The 21,029-nt window shown below is 38.1% G+C and overlaps 1 protein-coding gene across 1 annotated transcript in view; it reads left to right on the top strand.

Annotated features, from left to right (window-relative positions):
* Positions 1-17,714, top strand: part of LOC131049411 (UDP-glycosyltransferase TURAN) — a 67,382-nt gene extending 49,668 nt beyond the window's left edge. Inside the window, exons 10-16 of the mRNA XM_057983463.2 lie at positions 14,244-14,410; positions 14,578-14,688; positions 14,790-14,851; positions 15,021-15,073; positions 15,265-15,340; positions 16,844-16,972; positions 17,127-17,714. Coding sequence (XP_057839446.2) covers positions 14,244-14,410; positions 14,578-14,688; positions 14,790-14,851; positions 15,021-15,073; positions 15,265-15,340; positions 16,844-16,972; positions 17,127-17,147 — 619 coding nt within the window. The 3' untranslated portion in view covers positions 17,148-17,714. The remainder of the gene's footprint in view (positions 1-14,243; positions 14,411-14,577; positions 14,689-14,789; positions 14,852-15,020; positions 15,074-15,264; positions 15,341-16,843; positions 16,973-17,126) is intronic.
* The last annotated feature ends 3,315 nt before the right edge of the window (positions 17,715-21,029 follow it).

The raw sequence follows: 21,029 nt of genomic DNA, 5'->3' as shown, positions 1-21,029 counted from the left end.
TGTGGCTCAATTATTGTCACTAGAAGGTTAGCAGTCACATGCATGACCAGCAAAGGATCTCTAGTTTATCCTTGGAAAACACTCGATGGCACTTAAATATACTCCTACAGGCCTCCAAACAAGGATCATGATCATGCCATACAAATCATTCTAGGCAGCTAGGCACCCAACATCGGACCTGCATGTGCAGAAAAGTGAGATTGAGTTCCAAGAGATATTGGTAACTGTTATTATTTTAGTCAATTTGCATATTCTTCTCTAGAGGTGTGGTTCATATAAAGGATGACAATTGATGCATGGTATCTTTTCACAAACACTAAAAGAAATGTGTAGGTTTCTCTTTGGATTACTAAGTAGACTCTCCTAATATTCGACAAATTCAATTATTTCATTGAATGTGTGTGTAGAACATAGTTTACTTATGCATTCCAAGAAGTAGTCTTCAGTGGAATCTTCATTAAGGTTTCCCTTTTGAGATTTCAGTAATTGCATGTTTGAAACAATTACAATGCTAACTGTTCTTTATTCTTCTCCAATTGATTTTCCTGTCCTTATAAAAATTAAAAAAGGATGTACATATACCAACAATAGGTTGGATACTGGAAGGAGACGTGCACAACCACCAAGCAAATATGGAAATTTGTGACCTCTGCAATTATAGGGGGTGTCCATAGTATAGCCACCACCTTAACTAATGTTCTGTAGCCCCTTACAAATCTGATCTGATCAACTGGAGGCATGAAAGAACATTCCTTTCATTAATGGCTCTTGGGGTTGAGTTCAAAGATTAGGAAAATTGCTCACGAAATCCGTTGCAACAATGACCTTGAGACAGTATGTCTGACTTTGGGTCTGATAATTAAGGTAGCTGAGTGTCACTTTTTCCTCTTTGGATCCGTGCTAATCACATAAAGAATGATTTCTTGTTGCCTTTGAATTAAATTTGCTAGTCATAGGCGTTGAAAATATATTAATGGTGGAAATTTGAGCATTTTGGTGCTTTGCAAGACTTTTATGCTTTCTTGGACAAGCAACTGGACTATTTGCAAGAGCTTGCCACCAAGCTGGATTTGTAGGAAAATCCATCGGAACTAAACTTGCAGGGGAGTCCAACTGAACATGCCAATGTTTCAATTGATCCCAATGTCCGGTTTGGATGAAAAGTTTTGATGATGATGCCAAAAAAAAGGATAGGATGATGACATCAGACTAGAATGGCTTCAGATAGGATGACGTGAACAAGGTAGGATGAAATTAGCAAAGGACATGGTGATTTCAGCAAAGGATGGCTTGTGACAAAATGGAATTGGACTGGCTTTATGGGGAAAATCAACTGCACTGAATAAGAATATGGATTTTAAAAAGGTTTAGTTCAATTAGCCACAACCTTTTGCAAGAGGGGATAATGATAAAATGATGATGTTTCAACTTGTAGAACTTTCCAAGTGATTTGGACAAATGCATTAGTTTAAATAAGTACGTTCATATGGACCTTGGACTTCCACAAATATTCAATTTTGACTTGTGAATTGCTAGGTGTGGGAAAAGCAATTTGAACCATTTTACTTCATTTTCAAATGGGGATGTTTAGATGGGCACCAAGATTGTGCAAAAGCCAAAGGATGTGGTAAAGTTCTCCCGAACCAAACATGTGGGAAAGCTAACTAAATTGAACTTGGTAGTCATCAAAGTCAATCGGGGATCAATCATCAGAACACTATTTGGGCACCATCAAAGTGCTTAGAAAGCCCAAAAGACGAAAAACGCAACTGCGTAGGGTCAATTTTGACAACTTCCTATTTTTGTGGGATTCTGCTTTTTTGCTTTTTTATTTTTGGCACTTTGAGACCTGTTATCACAAAAGATTGCACCCTTGTTGAGCTATCAACTCAGCAACCTCGTGAAACATGGAAACAACCCCAAAATGTGGGACCTTGCGCAAGGGGGTTGAATCTCCGGAGAAGGCCGACTTCCTTCTCAATCCAGGTGTAGGTGTTGAACCAACTCAACACTTCAAAACTTACTCCTAAGCCTATCCTAACAACTTGTAGAGGAAAAGGGAAGAGAGAAATGCTTAAAATAAAAGGAGGTGATGCACCAAGAAGAGATTGTTTCTCTCCCTACCCGAAATGACACAAAGAATCAATTGAAATACCCAGGAGATGCACAAACTTCAGTTGTACGAGTGACACCAATGCATGTATGGAGGTTAGAATTCACTGAATGTCAAGAGGGGAGAAGGTTTCCCACAAGTCACACTCAGAAGTAAATTAACACAACATATATGAGAGAAGAGCCACAAAACATACACCTATGATGAAGGTAAGGAAACATACACAACATACATAAGTTGAAGGAAGGCAGGAATGGTGATTTGAATTCATTACAAGGCCAATGGCCAAACTTATAGTTGCAAAAATGCCAGATAAATACAAGAGAAGTGAAAGAGCATAGAATATCTCAAGCCAACAAGGAAAGAACCCTTTACAATGAGATTTAACAACCTTTATATAGAAAACTGGTTACAAGAGTGATCATGATCCTTGTGTGTGCAGGGAAATGTCAGTCTAGGAGTGCAGGGAAGTGCATGCACCCGACTTTCGGTACATGCAAGCAACCTAGCCATACCTTGAAAATGCAACCTTGAGAAGGGTGGATTGACTGACCTTCCAAAGTCAGAGCATGCAGACATGACATAAGTTACCACAACAAGCATGGCCCCGTACCTCTCTTGATGGAAATCCTGCCAAAATCATTAAATGCACCCCTATAGCTCCACAAAAGAAGGTGCACAAGTCACAAAAGTCATTGGAGCATTTAAAGCTTTGAGTGTTGATCACGCCATCCAGAAGTGTTGCAAGACAAGAAGAAGTCTGAGGACTTTGGAAACTCGGGTTCCCGAAGTGGGGAAGACAAGGAAGGAACTTCGGAACCTCGGGGTTCCGGGGAAGGGGAAGAAGAACTTCGGAACCTTGGGGTTTTGGAGATCTGGGAAAGGGAAGAAGAGACTAAGCAAAAGGAAAAGGGGAGACCTAGCAAAGGAACTTCGGAACCTCGGGGTTCCGGAGTTATGGAGAATTGAAAAAAGGCTAAGAAAGGAACTTCGGAACCTCGGGGTATTGGAGTTCCGGAGAAGAGGGAAAGGCAGCAAGGAAGGGGCTTCAGAACCTCGGGTTTCGGAGAACAGAGAAAAGGGAAGGAGGGAAGGAACTTCGGAACTTCAGGGTTCCGAAGAAGGCAAGGAAAGGGAACTTTGGAACCTCGGGATTCCGGAGTTCCAGAGAACTAAAGAGGAGGGGGAAGGAAAGGGAGGAACTTCGAGGTTTCAGAATTCTGCGAAGGAGAAAGGAGAGAAAGCAAAGGGAAGGAACTTCAGAATCTCGAGATTTCGGAGTTTCGGGGAAGGGAAGAAGACGAGCGGGGAACTTTGGAACCTTGGGGTTCCGGAGAAGAAAAGAAGAGAAGGCAAAGAGAAGGAACTTCGGGGTTCCGAAGTTCCGGGGAACATGAAAGAAAAGGGAAGCAAAGGGAAGGGACTTCCTCCAAATAAGACAACACTTTTCACCTCATAATTCTTCTGCTTTTCTCCTTGATCAATTGGGGTAGCGCTGGTCCATGGATCGTATCTCTGATTGGTTCTTACTGATGGACCAAGGGTGTCATAAAATGACAACAAGACCAATCCGGGAAGCAACTTTTTCAGCCGCTTTTTTGCTTTTTGCTTTTTGCTTTTTTCAGCTTTTTGAAAGTTGACCTAGGATTGGGTCACTCAGGTCATGGCAACAGGGTTTCTGTATTTGAAATGAAATTTTTTCATCCCCAAGTGTGAAAAGCAATGGAAAATCATGTGAGCCAGGTGTTGATCCAAAAGTTCTAGACAAACATGAAGTATTGAGCAAGGAAATTCATTGTGTTTATGGCAAATAAAGTTTCTAAATGGAGAAGGTAGTGTCCTATGCCATAGTGAATTCCGCGAAAGGAAAAGTTGAGAATGGGTTGCCAATGCACAAAATCCGCCAAAGAGAAAGTTTCTAAATGGAGAAGGCAATGTCTTGTGCCATAGCAAACTCCCCCAAGGCAAAGGTGAAAATGTCTTAATTGCACATGAGTTCTCCCCAAGGAAATATTGAAAATGTCTCAACTACACATGAGTTCCCCCCAAGGCAAAGATGAAAATGTCTCAACTACACAAGATTTCCCCCTAAGGCAAAGATGAAAATGTCTCAACTGCACATGAGTTCCCCCCAAGGCAAAGATGAAAATGTCTCAACTGCACATGAGTTGCTCCCCCAAGGTTGAAAGATTTGGCTTACCAAGTGCTAAAGTTTGCTAAGAAGAGGTAAAGTTTGGCATGAGAAGGCATTGAGTCCACCCCCCAAAGAGAGAAATGTCTTGATCAATGTCCAAGTCAGCCTAGGAAAAGCATTAACATGGCATGAAAACACTTTAACTCCGTCCAAGGACTGATTGGAAATATCCTAGCAAGTGCTGAAGCCTGCTTGGGAAAAGCACAAAACGTCCTAACAATGCATGAAGTCCGCCCAACACTTAGCTTGAAAATGGCATAGTACATCATGAAGTCCGCCAAGGTTGAAGCAAATATGTCATGACACATGGTCAAATCTGCTAAGGTTGAAGTGAAAATGTCTCAAGTCATAGCCAAGTTCGCCCAAGTTTAAAGAGTGAAGTGGCCTACCAAATGGTAAAATCTGCCCAAGAAAAGCAAGGAAATGGCACAACAAGGCACACACTCCGCCTATAATGAAGAAACATATGGCATAGGACATGTCCAAGTCCACCCAAGGTTAAAAGAAGAATGTCTTTCCAAGGGGTGAAGTCCGCCCAGCATGGTAAAAATGGCTTAGAAAGGTAGGAAATCCGCCCGACTTCATAGAGAAATGTCCCAAGGGATGGTAAACTCCACCAAGCATGAAACAAAGATGGCATAATAATTAGCAAAGTCCACCACCTCCCAAGCAAGAAATGTCTTGATACCACCTAAAGTCCGCCCAAGAGGAGGTAAACATGGTGTGAAGACACCCAAAGTCCGCCCAAGGCACCAAGAGAATGGCATAGCATATGCCAAAGCAAAGAGAAATAATGGCCTAAGGCCACATGAAGTCCGCCATCTTGAAGTTGGAAATGGCATGACACCATGCAAACTCCGCCAAGGTCATGAAAGAATGTCCTAAGACATGGTAAAGTTCGCCATGGATGAAAAGTCAAGAAATTTGCCCAACGCTTAGAATTATTTCTCAAAAATTTGCCCAACACTTAGAGAAATTTCTTAAAACACATGAAGAATCTAGAAGATTCCTTGCCAACACATGGACAGGATAAAGACAAGGTGTGAAGTGGCCCCAAGAACAAAAATAGAAACTTTCTTTTGAAATCTTTCGAAGGGATTAAGTTGCCATTTAAAGGAAGATGAGAATGAGATTAGGTTCGATGAATCCATGAAAAATGAAAAGATGCTAAAAAGATCGAATTTTTCAACCTTATATCAATTTCAACTTGTCATTTTCATTCTCATTCTTTCTCAAGTTCAAAAGTGAAAGGTCTCTCTCTCCCAAGTTAAAGGAAGAATGATTTTTTTTTGAAGGCAACAAGTGGAGTTTTTGAAGCGGAGAAAGAATTAATCAAGAATTTGCAGAAGTGAAGGCATATTTTCATCAGAAAATCAGTCAAAAGAATAAATTTTAGAGTTCAAAGTTTGAGTTGTTGATTGATTTTTCTTCATCATCTTCTGTCTCAAACACTTATTTTTCATAAATTTTACCAAATATTGGGTCTATTTCCTCGATTCACAGTCTGATTTTTCACAGAATTTTAATCTTATGACAGGCTGAAGGTCAAATTTTTGGACAAAAAAGATTCGAAATCAGCGTTAAAATCGTAGAGTTTATCGAAAATAATACTCATTTAATTTTCCATGTTTCCTGCAGGTAGTAGATGACTACTCAAGGAGGGCTTACGAGAAAGGAGCAAATGAAATTTGCAAGCGAAGGAATGCAGCCTGAGTCCAAAATCAGTTCAAAGTGGAAAAAGGTTGGAGACACCAACCTTGGTCATGTGGATTTCAATGAATTCAAAAGAAGAATGTACGGGCATGATGGATTTTTACCCACAGCAATTGATCGACGAATGATGAGGAATGGCATAATCTAGGCAGCTGGGTTTCCACCAGCCATGGAATGCAGTGAGCTGATGGTTGAATGTGCAAAGCACTATAATGTCCAAGAAAGGCAGATCATTGCACCCGATGGGAGAGTATTGGCTTACCTTGGAGAATTGGCTATCTAGGAGGCATTCGGGATTCCAAGCTACAACAAAACCTCATTCAAAACCAAGGAAGAAACCAAAAAACTTTATGATGACCAGCTTGAACTGTGTGCGATAATTGTCAATAGGCTATTGCTGGAGAAGCCAAGGCTCACTTATAAAAAGATGCCAAAGAAGCTTCTTCGCATTGATTTCAAGGAGAATTATGGGGACATTATTTTGCTACTGAATAGAGTAATGGGCAGCCCTCAGGGTGCGCCATTTGAAACTTGGACGTATCATTTTATTGATTAGATTACTTCAAGGGTCAAAATGTTCAATTGGGCTAGGATAATCAGCAATAACCTAGACGAACAACTGAGAAATTTTGAGAGGACAAGGTCCTTCATGAATTCCTACATTATTTACCCACTGGCTAGGAATTATAGATACACAAGATTGATTTGCAAGGGTGTAGTAGGTAATGGCGAGAATGAATTCAATGCATATGACTGTTATCCACAGCTGCAACTTCATGAAAAATCCCATTTCAAACGAGTGAGTGATGCATTTTTAATTTACATCACCATGATAATGCAAGGATAAACTCATCAGAGGCTCACTCAGGAAGCCAAGGACTTGTAAGTAAATTTGGATCCTGGTTCATTCAGTATCCAAGATTCACGTATTTGAGAGTTCAGGGATTTACTGGATGTCCTTATAGACTTCCAATTTATCCCACCAACAAAATGATATTGCTTGAAGTTCTTAGGCAATTGGAAACATATGAGGGCTTCCAAAGAGCAAAGCACAATACTGCAATTTCCTTTCCATTTTTTATTGGAAATATGTTGAAATCTTGTTCAACGACACAAGCAGTTGAAGATGCAAGGCTGGAGATGCAATGGTATCCATTCGTCTTCTACCGATCCAGGGCTAATTTTGATCCCCACAATCACATTGGATTGGTAAATGGAGAGAAATACATGCATAGGGTGGATCTTGAAGACTTTTGGGTGAATTCCATAGATGAATTTGATATTAGGAAAAGGCTATGGTCCAGATTGCTTGTAAATTTGATCACAACAACCAAGCTTTTTCGTGTGCCTGACCAACTAGAGGATGATGGAGAATACACTCAGCCACACTATGATGAGAGTAGGCCTCTTTCACCGGTGAGATGGTCGGAACTAAAACTTGTAGATTTGACGACCCTGATGCGGCCAATTGTCAAATATACACAATGGTGGGTTGATCAGCAAGTGCAAGAGCTGAAACAAAGAAGTATGACTCTCACTTACAATTTGATGGGCATATTGGAGTCATATTCTTCTAATGAAGGAGCATCTCAAAGTGCTGGACTAATTGAAAGTATTAATTCAAGAAAGAGAAATGAAACAGCTGAAGGTTCTGTGAGATCCAAAGGGAAGAAAGTTGCAAATGAGCGGGCTACTAAACAAAAACAGAGGTCAGAGCCATCCCATTTCGCCACATCTAGAAATTTGAATGAAGTATTTAATCCTTGATGATGAGCCAATGGTTGAGATGAAGATTCCTTCTCCAATTCATGAAGGGAATATTGAATCAATCCAACAAGAGGATCAAGAACCCCCCATATCCTTCAAATATAGAGGTGATTGAGTCAGAAAATGAGATGGATATCCTAGACGAAGGATTCCGAGAGGGAATGATTTCCGCTCTTTGAGGAGTCGAGGATAATCCATGTGAAGAAAGTAATTAGGAAGAGGAAGGTGTTGAACAACCCACAATTCCTGATTGGTTAAAAGAAAGGATGAAAGTAAAGGCGCCTATGGACGATCAAGAAGAAGAAGATGACACAGCTGATTTCTTGGATAGGTTGGGAAAGGTTGCAGTAAGAAAGACAGCGAAAAAGTTTTCCACGATTCAAAGAGATGAAATAGGTTGTCGTTCAGTTCAGATTGCTGTGCCAAAAGTTGATAAGGCAAAGGAAGACATTACTCCTCAAGAGTATGAAATTACAACTATCAACTTAGGCCCAACCACCAAAGGACAAGAAGTTGAGGACTTGGATACTATGGTCATTTCCATCAAGGCAAGATTGGAAAAGGAAATAGGAAAGAAAAGGGAGTACAAAAAGGAAGTTAAGCAGTTAAAGAAGTATATCCAACACTTGACCAAACCTATTGATCAAGGGGATGCACCTGCTCCTCCACTCTTGACTCTTCAGGAAACCATTGAAGATTTTAAAGAAAGGAAAGTGACAGCTAGAGAAGCTAAGGAATGGATAGCAGATAAGAATGATGAGGCTGTCACATTCGTGGAAAAGTTGATGTTGGCATATGGACAAACTTCTTATTTGCTCTCCAGAATTGCAAGCATGGCAGAAATGTGGGAAGATCTTCAGGATATTTAGGATAGAATAATCTCATGCCTAAGGGTGTTGAAAGGGATCCCCAAGCAAGAATTGATAGATGGACACGTGATTGCAGCTGGAGCTGTATATGATTTCAACGCATGGTATTGGGCATTAATTGCATGAAATGAAGTTTTGGAAAAGGTAAAGGTTGATAGCATTAGAGTTGAAGAGCAAATTAAAGAAATTCAAAACAAGATTTTCCTTGTGGCTATTGATATACTTGGGAAAATGAAACGCAAATGGAAAATCTAAAGCTTAAAACTCAAGAGAATTTCTTTGCTATCACAGGGCCAATCCTAGAACAGAATTTGACTAAGGCATCAAGTTTCTTGTCCATCAGGGATGCCTTCCAGATATAGGAGTTGGAATGGGAAAATGCTTTTGCCACATATGCAAATGACTTGGACGGAATGGAGTTCAAGGTGACTATGCTGCCACATGTCACGATGGAAGAGGTCAACTCTATTGTGTACAGATTCATCGAACATGTTTCCATGAAAGAGGATAAGGACGCACCTTCCTAGAAGATAGCTCCTCGTGCCATTTGTCTTTCATGCATTAGTTCTTATTGCTATTATGGGAAACCCTAATTAGGGTATCTATATTTTGATCTCGACTGTTGATCACTGTTTGATCTGGGCCTTTCATTTGTTTTCAGAAACTCTATATAAGCTCCTCTTCTCTCATTTCACTGTGTGGAGAGATTTATGAGATTGTTTCTAAGAGCTATTTTTATAATAAAAGTTCATTTGCATTTGCTTTGAATCCTTATTGTTATCACATGGTTGCATGGTTTCATGTTTTCTTCAACTTAGAATAGATTTGCTTTACAAAGTTGCTAGATGAATGAAAGATTTGATAGTATTGATTGGTGAAATTGTTGCTCATACTTTTTACGAACAGATGATTTTTGTTCATTGTGCATAGTTAGTCTGAGCTTATTTTGTGGATGCTTTAACTTCTACTTTGGATAAATATTGTTCATTTGATGGTATTATTCACAGTATGAAAATCTTCAGCGCAACCCTTGAAGATTGCACCTACTTTGTGTAGTTGTCCTTAGTGTGGCGAAGCAAAGTGTGGTTATTGGTTTCACCTAATCTTACCGTCTCTTAAGTTCTTAGGAATAGTGTAGGACTCCAAAACCCTTTCCCTTTTATTTTTTTTGAAATCCGAAATTGAGAAAATCCCCAAAATATAAAGCTAAGAGTCTTCATTATCATTGAAATTTACAATTGCCCCTTGGATTATCAGCATACATCACCCAGGAAGCTATATTCAACATTAAAGTTGCTAGTTTGCAGTATAAACATTGGAATCGCCATATGATCTTTTTGCAATATTAGTATATGCGGTAATTTTGTTCAAGAGAGAATAGAGTGTCTTTGGGCATCTTTATTTCGTGTTTGGTGTGTCGTAAAACACACACCAACACTTTGGTATAAGGTTAGTCTATATCTTTGCAATAATTTGAGCCTACAAAGTAAGGTCCTTTAGGATTTTCATGCATCTTTGAAGAGACATCATAGTATTAAGCACGAATGGTTTTGTAAGGGGCTAAAAGGTGATGTACAAAAATTTGTGGTGGAGTCTTTGTATATTAGCAAAGCATTGGTGGGATGGTCAAGACTCTAGGTCTTCTATAGAACCTATCTATTCCTAGTCAACAATGGGGGGATGTCTTTATGGCTTTATCATAGACTTACTAAAATCTTAGAGGAAACATGTCATTGTGCATAGACTAACAAAATATGTGCATTTCTATCATTCTTTTGTAGCAATCATGGTGTCAACAACATTCTTAGAGACAATTTAGAAGCTACATGTTAATCTCAAAATTATTGTGACAATGATTCTATATTCAGTACTATTCTCTTTTTTGGGTAGGCAATTGGATCATAGCTCTTGTTTTCATCAGTAATCTAATGGGAAAACTAAGATTGTTAACAAAGGCTTAGAGGGTTATCTTCACTATATTACTTTTGTTAAATAGTCCCACAGGTTAAATGATTTCCACTAGGAAGATGGTGCTATAGCACTACCTTATATATTTTTCTATGTTTAGTGAATTTTCTTAATGGAGGGATGGGTTTCGTGGATGGGAGAACCGAGGGCCGAAGTTTGGGAATGGTGGGGTGGGGGAGGCTACATAAATACATATAGTACTTGAAAACTTAGTTATAAAAAGATGTATAAGGAACATGTATAAGAATTACAAATGAAAATTTGGCATACTAAGTAAATTACTAAGCAGTTAAAACATTGCAATGATTGCTTTGAACATTAACAATGGCGGGTGGAGGTTTGGGAGATGATACCACATTGGTTCGAGGAGCAATGCCCCTTGCAAGGATCAGGGGGTAGAGCCCCCAATTGGGTTGAGGGACAACACCCCGTGTGGGGTCTGGGGATAGCACCCCCACCACCAAGCACAAATTAAGCCCTTCAAAAGTACACAAACCTTGATGGCGAATGCCATTTTCACAATTTTATCACTTTTTTTTTGCAACACCAAGTCCTTAGTATTTTGTAAACATAGGATTGTTTTGAAATGAGGCTTAAAAGTTAGATGCCTATTTATAATTTTTTTGTGTGTTTAGGGTTTGAATGGGGCCAATAAATTGTTAGGGTTAGGATTTGTGTCATACACATCGAAAATACTTTTTGATAAAAAAAAAATATCAACTTTTTCATTTCCCTACAATGGTGGATGCCTAGAAGTCCCTAAGGATGGTTGAGAGACCCTTGCAAATACCCTGGATGTCTCAAGGATGTTGTAGAGTCCCAAAACCATCCCAATTCTAGGGTGATGTCCCCCAAATGTTCCCTCCTTGAGGGGGATGTCCCGGAAAGGTTTGTGGCTCTTGGGTGGCGGTGGGACGATGGGGAGATGTCTCCTCTAAGTACTCACATCCCCATCTTGGAAATATGGGGCTTTGGGGGAGGGATGTGTCCCCCGTGACCACCTATATTTGGAACCCAACAAACACCATGCTACTCAACTTGTGGAGAAATACTTGTAGAGAATTTCTATAGTACAAACACCCAAATTTCATTCCAATTCTCACTTTCTAGTAAGTATAAATGTCAACAATCCATCTGATCTATGTTGAGATGAAGGATTGATGCAAGGCGTCACCATTAATGTGTGACGAGGATGAAATCTGATTTGCAAGGAAAGATGTTAATCTGCAAATGGAACAATCATGCCATTCCTTAATAAATTCAAATTTGACACATCCTTGACATTCCAGAATTGACAAACCATAAAAAATCTAATTGTTGTCATTTGACAGAAGCCATTTTGACATTGACTAAATGTTCTGTCATACAAACATCCATTAACATTTCCAAGGTGCATGTGGGCAGTTAAGTTGTGTAGGGTGATATCTTTGCATGGACTATGAGAATCTGCATGTGGGTTTGAGCAAAATTGGTGCCAAGTTTAGTACAAGAAAAAGCTTGCTTGTGGGCTGAAATGTGCAATACCAACAAGGTCTATGCTAGGCTAGATAGTGTTGCACCTTGAAGCAAGAGAGTGTGCAGGATGTTGATGATCACCCAAAAGACAGCAGACCACTTCATGTGATGACAAGCCAATGCATCCACATACAAGTTAAGCATGCACAAGACCAACTACCACAAATACAACACACACACACACACACAAGTGAGGCTGGTGTGCAAAAACTATAAAAGGAAACAACAATATATTTGGGTAATGCAAGATTGCGCTAAGCCAAGGATGCGCTTGCATTACAATTTTAACACTAGCATTAACTCACATGTTTTCCTATTTTCCAAATTGCAGTAATAATGGTGATGATTGGATGAGTTGATAGCGGCACACTAGATATTAATAGTGATTGGGGGTTCTAGTAGATGAAGACTTTGATGACGTACTAATATTGCAATTTAGCACCATAAGCAAAATGGTCTCTAGGGAGAAGGCACAACGATAACAATCCAAGATTCTTTGCTTCTGTTATAAGGACTATTAAATACTAATGCAATGGGGATTTTGATGGTGGTGAGATTGTCTTTATGATATATTGCTAGGATTTATAGTTGATGCAGTCATCCTATTAAATGAAGTAATTGGATGCTCATTGGAGCCGTTCTGTTTAATTCACATATCAAATCTTCTGCCACTGTCACCCAAACTACACATGCAGGTTCAGTCTTTGATTAACTTCTATAATCTTATCCCTCATTTGATAAGCCCATTACCTACACCATCAATTGATACCACATTCCCCTTTCCACCCTTATTCCTCAAGTAGTTCCCCAGTCCCCTAGATGAATTCTAACAAAATTGGACTTGATTCTTCCCCAGTGCCATAGACAATAGCTTTACAGATTAGCAACTGACCAATAAAACCATCTGATTCACAGGGTGGTAGTGCAAGCTCAAAATGTGCCTCCAAAATTCCCGAGGCAGATTCTTCTCTCATTATCACTCTTCATGTCATATTTTGGGAGTATTAAACAATTGAGCAACAATATTGGGGGAAGAGGGCTTCAAAACTTTCTGCTTAACTGAAGCATCCTGCACTGGGCAATTGTATGCAGCAACAATAAAGTGTATCCTTCACCTTGTTACAAATACGCAACAGCAACAACAGAGGATTGAAAATTGAAACTATTTAGAATTTTCTGCTTCAAAATCCAGCCATGCAGAGAATGGCTGATTATTTTGAAATGTGGGACAACTCATCCCACCCAAAGGTGACTTGCCTTTCACCCTGAATGTTTGGGAGCAGGTAACAACCATGGCACTTTGTGGTTGGTTCCTATTTAAAGGCCTCAATTCCAGAAAGTATCACCAAATTGGTTGTCTCTAGTCACTCTGGAAGCAGGTAACAAACCCCATTGACTCCTATATGGATACCCGGGAGGACCCATATATTATTTGTGCTGGATTTGAATGAGCCTCTTTGCAAACAAGCAAATTAACTGAGGGTTGCAGTTATACTATGCATTTAATATTTAGATTTTGGCTTTCAAAAACTTAAATAGAAATTGTAGTTGTTTTATGTATGGTTAAGCAATATTAGAGCATGTAAAGGGCCTTAAAGAAGATAATTTTATGTACACGAGGAATGCTTTGAACTCCTTAAAGTTGTGCCTTGCTCTTGATTTTAGGGACAACACAATGTACTCTTGCTTTAGAGCATTATAGCATTGTCACTCTATTTTGTTCTACACTCTCCAGACTTCTGAACCATTTTCACCTTTTAATATAATATGAACGAATTCTATCAAAAAATGGTTTATCATTTAACCCAGTGTGAGACAAATATGTTCTTATCATTTATGCCTCTTCAACTCTTCACTATCTTCATCCAAGACAAAGTGTTCTACAAAGGCTTAGGGTGTTCTTATGGCATGAGTAGGCTCTGCTATCAAACTCTAAATGGAGCCTGCAACTACATGGCTGCGAAATTTAAAAGTTATACACCCAACCATCAGAAGAACATGCTTAAATTTTAAGGTAATGTCTGGAGGAGGTGTTACTGTTTCCATTGGGTTGAATATCCTTCCTAATTTTTGACTGGTGTGTGTACATGCACTTGTTTTGCAGGACTCCAGATGAAGATTTTGGCATGCTTTTAGAGGCAGCTATTATGTATGATAGGCGTGTTGCTGCTATTTTAAATGAATGTGATTCTGCATCAGAGGAAAGCCTTTGGGAGGACTTTTCCAAGGGAAAGAAGTTTTCATTCCCAAGGTTGCTTTTTATCATTACAGGTTAAGATGTGTTTCTAAACATGAAATGTGTTTCTGTGATGTAGTTTAGTCAATGCTTATTATCTCATAAAAAAATGAGCCTGTAAATATGCTTTCTAGTTCAAGTTGGCCATATAAACCTATATTTTAAATAGATCTCTGATAAATAAATCATCTCACACTTCAAGGGAAAGGACCAGAAAGGGAAAAGTATGAAGAGAAGATAAGGAAGTTACATCTGAAGCGTGTAGCTTTTCGTACCATGTGGTTGTCTGCAGCTGACTATCCTATATTGCTTGGTAAATGATTATAGTAATACTGGTTTTTTACTCAAAAGATTGAATCTTTTTTTTTATGGCTGGATCCAAATTGCAAACTGATTTGTGGGAGTCATTTCCAGGATCAGCAGATCTAGGTGTTTGCCTACATACTTCTTCATCTGGATTAGATCTCCCAATGAAGGTTTTTCTCACCATCTCATAAAATGATTCAGTTTCTTTGGCACCATATTACTATCAGCATAATCTTGAAATATATGCATTCCTTGTTGAATGTTCTGGTCTGGAAGGAATTTTAAGGAAGTGAATCATTGTTTAGAAATTTGAAAGAAGTGCATTATTTTTTGGTACAGGTTGTAGATATGTTTGGATGTGGATTACCAGTTTGTGCTATTTCATATTCATGGTGAGTTCTTTGTTTTGCTAAAACTTTCATTTTCCATTTGACATATTTCTATGTTAGTATTAACCCCAAAAGTGATGTTATGGAAATACAGTAGTAGAATTTAAATGATTCTGTTGCTTTATGTCTATGAACTTTACATATATCTGTTGTGATATGAGCACTAACTTCATTTTTCTTTTTGTGTATGGCAGTATCAAGGAGCTTGTGAAAGTTGATGAAAATGGCATTTTATTTGCTTCAGCTTCGGAATTGGCTGATCAACTCTTGGTAAGTCAGTATCATCAGTAATGAGGCAATTGAAGTCTTGATACACTGGAAATGGTGCCACTCATTTTATTTTTCCAAACTTTAAACTGTTATGAGTATACTGGATGGTTTTCAAAGGAAATGTACTCTACATTCATATTGTATGTTTGATGACAAAATGTGTGCTTACCAGCAAATTGAAAAAAAGGTTTCTTCAAATCTCCATGAATTTTTGGAGCTTTCATTTTTTATCCATTGACCTGGTTTTGATGTCTTCTATCATGGGAAGTGCTGCCTCCGTTGGTAGCAGCAATAAACATTTCTATTCCAGTGAGAGAGGATAAAGAGCAGGTGGATGAAGGGAAAGGAACAACAATTTTTCAACGATGCTAAAATAATGAGGTAGCAATGAAGTAGGATAAGCGTGAGTGAATGCATGCAGAGAAAAGGTGGTGGAGAAGCTAAAAGCTTCCTCCATCATTCTTACCATCCCATTCATTTACTTCACCAACTCTACGATGACATTTGGGTTGCCACGAGGCAAAGAAGCATCTAGAAAGAATGCTTCAATGCAGACATGATTCAGTGGTCAAGGTAAGAAGTCCACCATAAATCCTTGACCTAGAGCATAAGTGTGGGGGGAAGAAATCCCTATGCGCCATCTCATAGGGAAGCAAGATGTCACTCACCAAATTAATTAGGGCATAAATACATAAGCCTTAGGGGATGTATAAATTATAAACTCCCCCATTATAAATAAAACACAACCAATAAGTCTTAGGAGAGTAAGAATTAGAGCTGATGAAGCCCTTTCCTGTAATAATGTCCCTAAAGTATTGCTGTGATCCCTTGAGAGAATATCAGAAAAAGCCTCACTGTAATCGACCCAACTTCTAAGATCACAAGAATGAACATCCATAGAGAGATTAGAACCTTCGTAATTCTATCTGCAACTTATCAGTTGTTTGTTTAACATGTGCAAAAAGCATGTTTTTAACCTTGGATGACAAGAAGTTAATGTCTGTAAGAAATTAGAATTGATCCTCCACTTCCCCAGATGTGTGGAAAGGTAATTGATGGATTACTGAAAAAGCTAAAATTATTCCATGTGCCTTCTTTAACAGCTAAGAGCTGCACTAGATTGTTTTGAGCTGTGGAAATTTTTCTGAAGAATCTATCTTTAATATTATTATTTGCATCACCCAGTGTTTGCTTGGCTGAGGTTACCTTTTGAAACACCATTCATATATAGTTTAATATATAGGGCAGATAATTCTTCCAATGCTAGCTTGGCCTAGGCTGCTTTTTCAGGCCCCATGTTTGTTTAGTATAATATATTGGGCTACAGGGGGTAGTAAAATGTCTCTTCATAATTTTTAACAATTATCTGCATTTATTCTAGGAATTCTGTTGGTATTTCTCATCAAATGAAATCTAGGATATGCATTGCGTTTACATATTGATCTAATATGCTCAAGATATTTCCTCTTAATAAAGATATGAGTTCCATTTGACATTGCACAGGAACTATTCAAAGGCTTTCCAGACTCTTGTGATTCACTATTTTTACTAAGAAAAGGGGCTCTCGCAACAGGGTCAGCTGCAAAATGGGCCAGTGAATGGGAAGAACATGTCATGCCTCTTTTAACAGAGGTAATAATGACTATGTTAGGTCTTCCCAAGAATGTACTATTTGTAAATTATTTGGAAGATCTGCTGCATATTGGTGTGCTGAATGTGTGTTATTACCGTATTATTGGAGTTTTTCTAATATTATCTTTCCAATTATGTGATAATTTTTCTGTAGGTCATGAAGAGAAGGCTGTGATCAAGCTTCTTAGTTTAGGGAGGCATTCTGAAGCTCAACACTGAAACTTGATGCATATATCAAGTTTCAATCGAAGTACCACAATATTTACCAATATCTTGGAAATATTGTTTGTCCGTCATATTGATTTGATGGTTTTTGCAGCCATGAAGTAGCAAATTACATGCATTAAGCTGTGCAGGAAGTCATTTGGGTGGGAAGTTGAATTTGTATGATCTTTAAAGAATTTCTTTGACAAACTTTCCTGGGAAATTTGTGCCATCATTTTTCAAATGAATATTTTTCTGGATTTTTGCAGAGTTCCTGAATTATATGCAACATTTTATTTGTTTTAGGTTTGCTTACTGGATAGAATAAAACTTGGAGGTTTGCAGAACATTAGCAATAAATCTGAGCTTTTAAAAAATTTAGTTTCAAGTGCTCAGTCTAAACTGCTGCTATCTTGTACTCAATAGGTTGACAACGTATGGGTGGTATAAGCTCTTCCTATTTCAAATACTCTATGAATAGAAATGTATGTGAAAATTATAGAAATTAATATAAAAAATAGATTGCTCGTTTTCCATATTGGATGAAGTTTTCAAAAATCTTACAAAATATGTCATGGAAATTGTTGTAACCCATGCCTCGCAATTTGGGATGTTTGATAGTATCCTATATCTTCTAAATAAGTAACAAGGCTACACTAAGTGTGAACTATAACACATCCAAATTCAATGGATTCTTGTAACGAACTGTCAAGTGGACATATAAATTAATAAGTTGGCAAGAATTTTATATGAATTAATTCGGTATTTAGCAGATACTCAAAATTTTAATTTGACTATGAATAATAAAATAAAATGATCAATTCCATACTATTAAATTAGTGATAAGATTGTTAGACATAAATAAGAATAATACTGATATATTTCTGAATAATTTAATCAGAGTGAGAGAAGAAGCTAGAGAGAAGCCAAAATTCAAATATTTCAAAATTAGATTTATTGGTATTGAAATAAAATTCATACTAGGCAATTCCTCTATTCCTCAAATATTAGATATACTTTGAATTTACCACCAATGCATGACAATTTTGGGATATGGCCATTCAAATTTTCTTTTGATTCCTTTCACCCTATGTATCTTGTTGATAAGTCTCCTACTATTTTAACAAAAACTCTTCTACGATAATAATGATTATAGCAAACAATTAGATAAGCAATTACATGCTTGGTTAGGAACAGTTAAACGTATGATTAGCTGCTCTCGATGAACATTGTTTCATTGTTTCGGTTTTTTAACAAAACTAAGATCATCATGTGGTGGCATACGTGCTATAAATAACCCAATAGCTTCCTCTAATTTGCATTTCAACTGAGATGTTTTTTAACTAAAATACAACATGTTAGACAACAAAAAGAAAGAAAGTGTCCAGATCTTCTTTAATCAACATTCTTTTCAGTTAATGATAATTAGTAGATACTATGTAAATATGCATATACTTTGCACTTATAAGACTAGATATTGTCAAGTTTGCATTTCAGTTGGTTATACTTTTGTTTTTCACATCTCACTCCTTACATTAAATTATGTTACTTGGATATCCTGATTATAAAAAAATACATACCCACTCAATTTTTTCAGAGTTTATTCTTGATATGGCAACGGTCCGCCCATGACAAGGAATGCCAAGCTCTTGATAAGAAAGCTTTTTTCCTCAAGCAGCATGCTATTTTTTCTTAACCTATTGCAACCAAAGACAGGTAGCACTATCTCCCAAAATTATTTATAAGATTCCCTTTCTTCTTCCATCTAACATGAGTGGATCCTTGCGTTGAGGAGCAAATAATTATTAAGATGCAAAAGGATTCCACAAATTGGAGGAATTGGAGTCAATTACACTTTAATTCCATGAAGTATTCTATATTGTACCTCATTTGTATCTCTTAGTAGCTTCATGTGTCTTGCTTATAGCTTTTAACATTGATCACTTAAGCTATATCCTTAGATTTCAGTTTACCTTGTTTGTATCTGGCATCCGAATATTTTTGTTAGACGACCAAGTTTGGAGGTCCTAGTGTGTCAACATGATATACTTAGTGTCAGCATTCTTAACATGCTATGGTACATGGTGCCATATTAATTATCTTATCTTAGTTGTCTCTAGGGTAAATCCCCTAATTGTTATGTTATTTATCCATCCTTATGTGGATCTCATCTACAACATAACATTAGTTTTCCAAGGGTTTGCTAACTTGGAGCTTCACATCCAAAGGATACAAATAAATTTGTAGACTACACTAAATTCAACTCTTCTCTAGGTACAAGTGTAATTCAATTTAAAAGCGTATGAGTTTGAATAGGGCTTGATTCAATTACCTAAGTTGTGAGGGTATATTTTAGAGATAAACGTAGATTTTGGCTAGAGGATATTTAAACATATTGGAAGAGAGATTTAGGATAAAATATTATGATGGTCGAGAGTTCAAGGGCTTATATGAGTTTGAATTGGTTACCTTCGGAAAGATTTATGAATGGACATGAGGAAACTAAAAAACTCAAGGGCATTATGAGACTTGCTTATTCCAAAAGGGCATTTTCTTGTGTTTTTTGTCTATTGAGAGTGATTGTGAAGGGATCTTCCAAGAAGGTCTACAATTCTTCCAACATATTGGTAAGTTTATGAAAAACTAGCCTTTGGTGCTAAAATCAATAGAGTACATGTTTTTTATTAGATTAAGTGAGAAACGAGGGTTTCGGCCCTTTGCAAAGACTCCCAAAACGCTGGGCAAAATAGGCTCAAGCTAGCCAAAAATAGTAGAAAAACAACACAACAAAGAGAAAGAGGAACAACTATAGCCAAACTATCAAAAGCAACAACAAACAACAAAGAGAGTCGTCTTACTGAACCACTCAGTGTGTGTCCAGTGTGGGTTTGTCTTCCCAATATTCCCCTTCATTTTTGAGAGAATTCTTGTTTTGAAGTTATTAGCAACTCGATTAGCCGCTTCTTGAAGGTAGATGATACCACTTTCTTAATGGGTCTTTCTATGTTTGCACACATTTTGATCGATATTGACATCTCCATGCCTCTTCCTGGGGATGTCGTCGTTATGGTTGGGGATAGCTCATGGACTCAGTTGCTAGATTATGAGGGCATCTCCTTTCGATGTCATTGTTGCTTCTTTATCGGTCACTTGGCTACAAATTGTTCTCTCTCGCGAGTTGCAACTTGGCAGAAGGACACGTGGTGATCATCTGACTGTCCAGGCCTTCGATTCTTCCTTTGACAGCTCTTCAGACATTGTTGATGACTCCCCCCTGGATGATTGTTTGCCTCTTGCTACTAGTGTGGTCTCCTCAGGCCGTGTGAATCCTTCTCCACCTCTTGCTTTTGGTGGACCCCTTTGTACCAGTGGAACCTTCTCCATTTGTTTCTCTTGTTCCATTACTTCCTTTGGGGGAGGTTTTGCTACCTAGTCAGCTTTCTACTCCTGATGCTGGCAATCTCACTTTGTGGTTCCCCCCTCTTGGTCCCCCTTGTGATGGTGCGCCAAATAATAGTATTGCTTGGACCTTTGTTTCTTTGGAGGAGAAAAGATCGTTCTTCACCCTCTCCCCAAACTCTCCCTCGAGTTGTGCATGTTTTCTCTACCTACCTTTGATGTGGGTTACTAGCTATTCTGGTAGTGTGCTATAAGTGGTTTGTCGTGGCCTCTGCTATCAGAGGTTTGTTGTTGACCATTTTTTTGTGGCCTTTTTGGCATGCCTTTGTATAGGGTCAACACCCTTGTTTTGTTGCTTTTAATACAAAAAATAAAGAGAGCCCACTTAGACAATCCTAAGCCTAGAACAAATTGGCCTCATACCTAACATTTAAAGCACGAGTGTGGGAAAAAT

This window comes from Cryptomeria japonica, chromosome 1 (assembly GCF_030272615.1).
Source record: "Cryptomeria japonica chromosome 1, Sugi_1.0, whole genome shotgun sequence".
Lineage (NCBI taxonomy): Eukaryota > Viridiplantae > Streptophyta > Pinopsida > Cupressales > Cupressaceae > Cryptomeria > Cryptomeria japonica.
The sequence above is the reverse complement of the archived record's forward strand: the minus strand, read 5'-3'. Positions and strand labels throughout refer to the sequence as shown.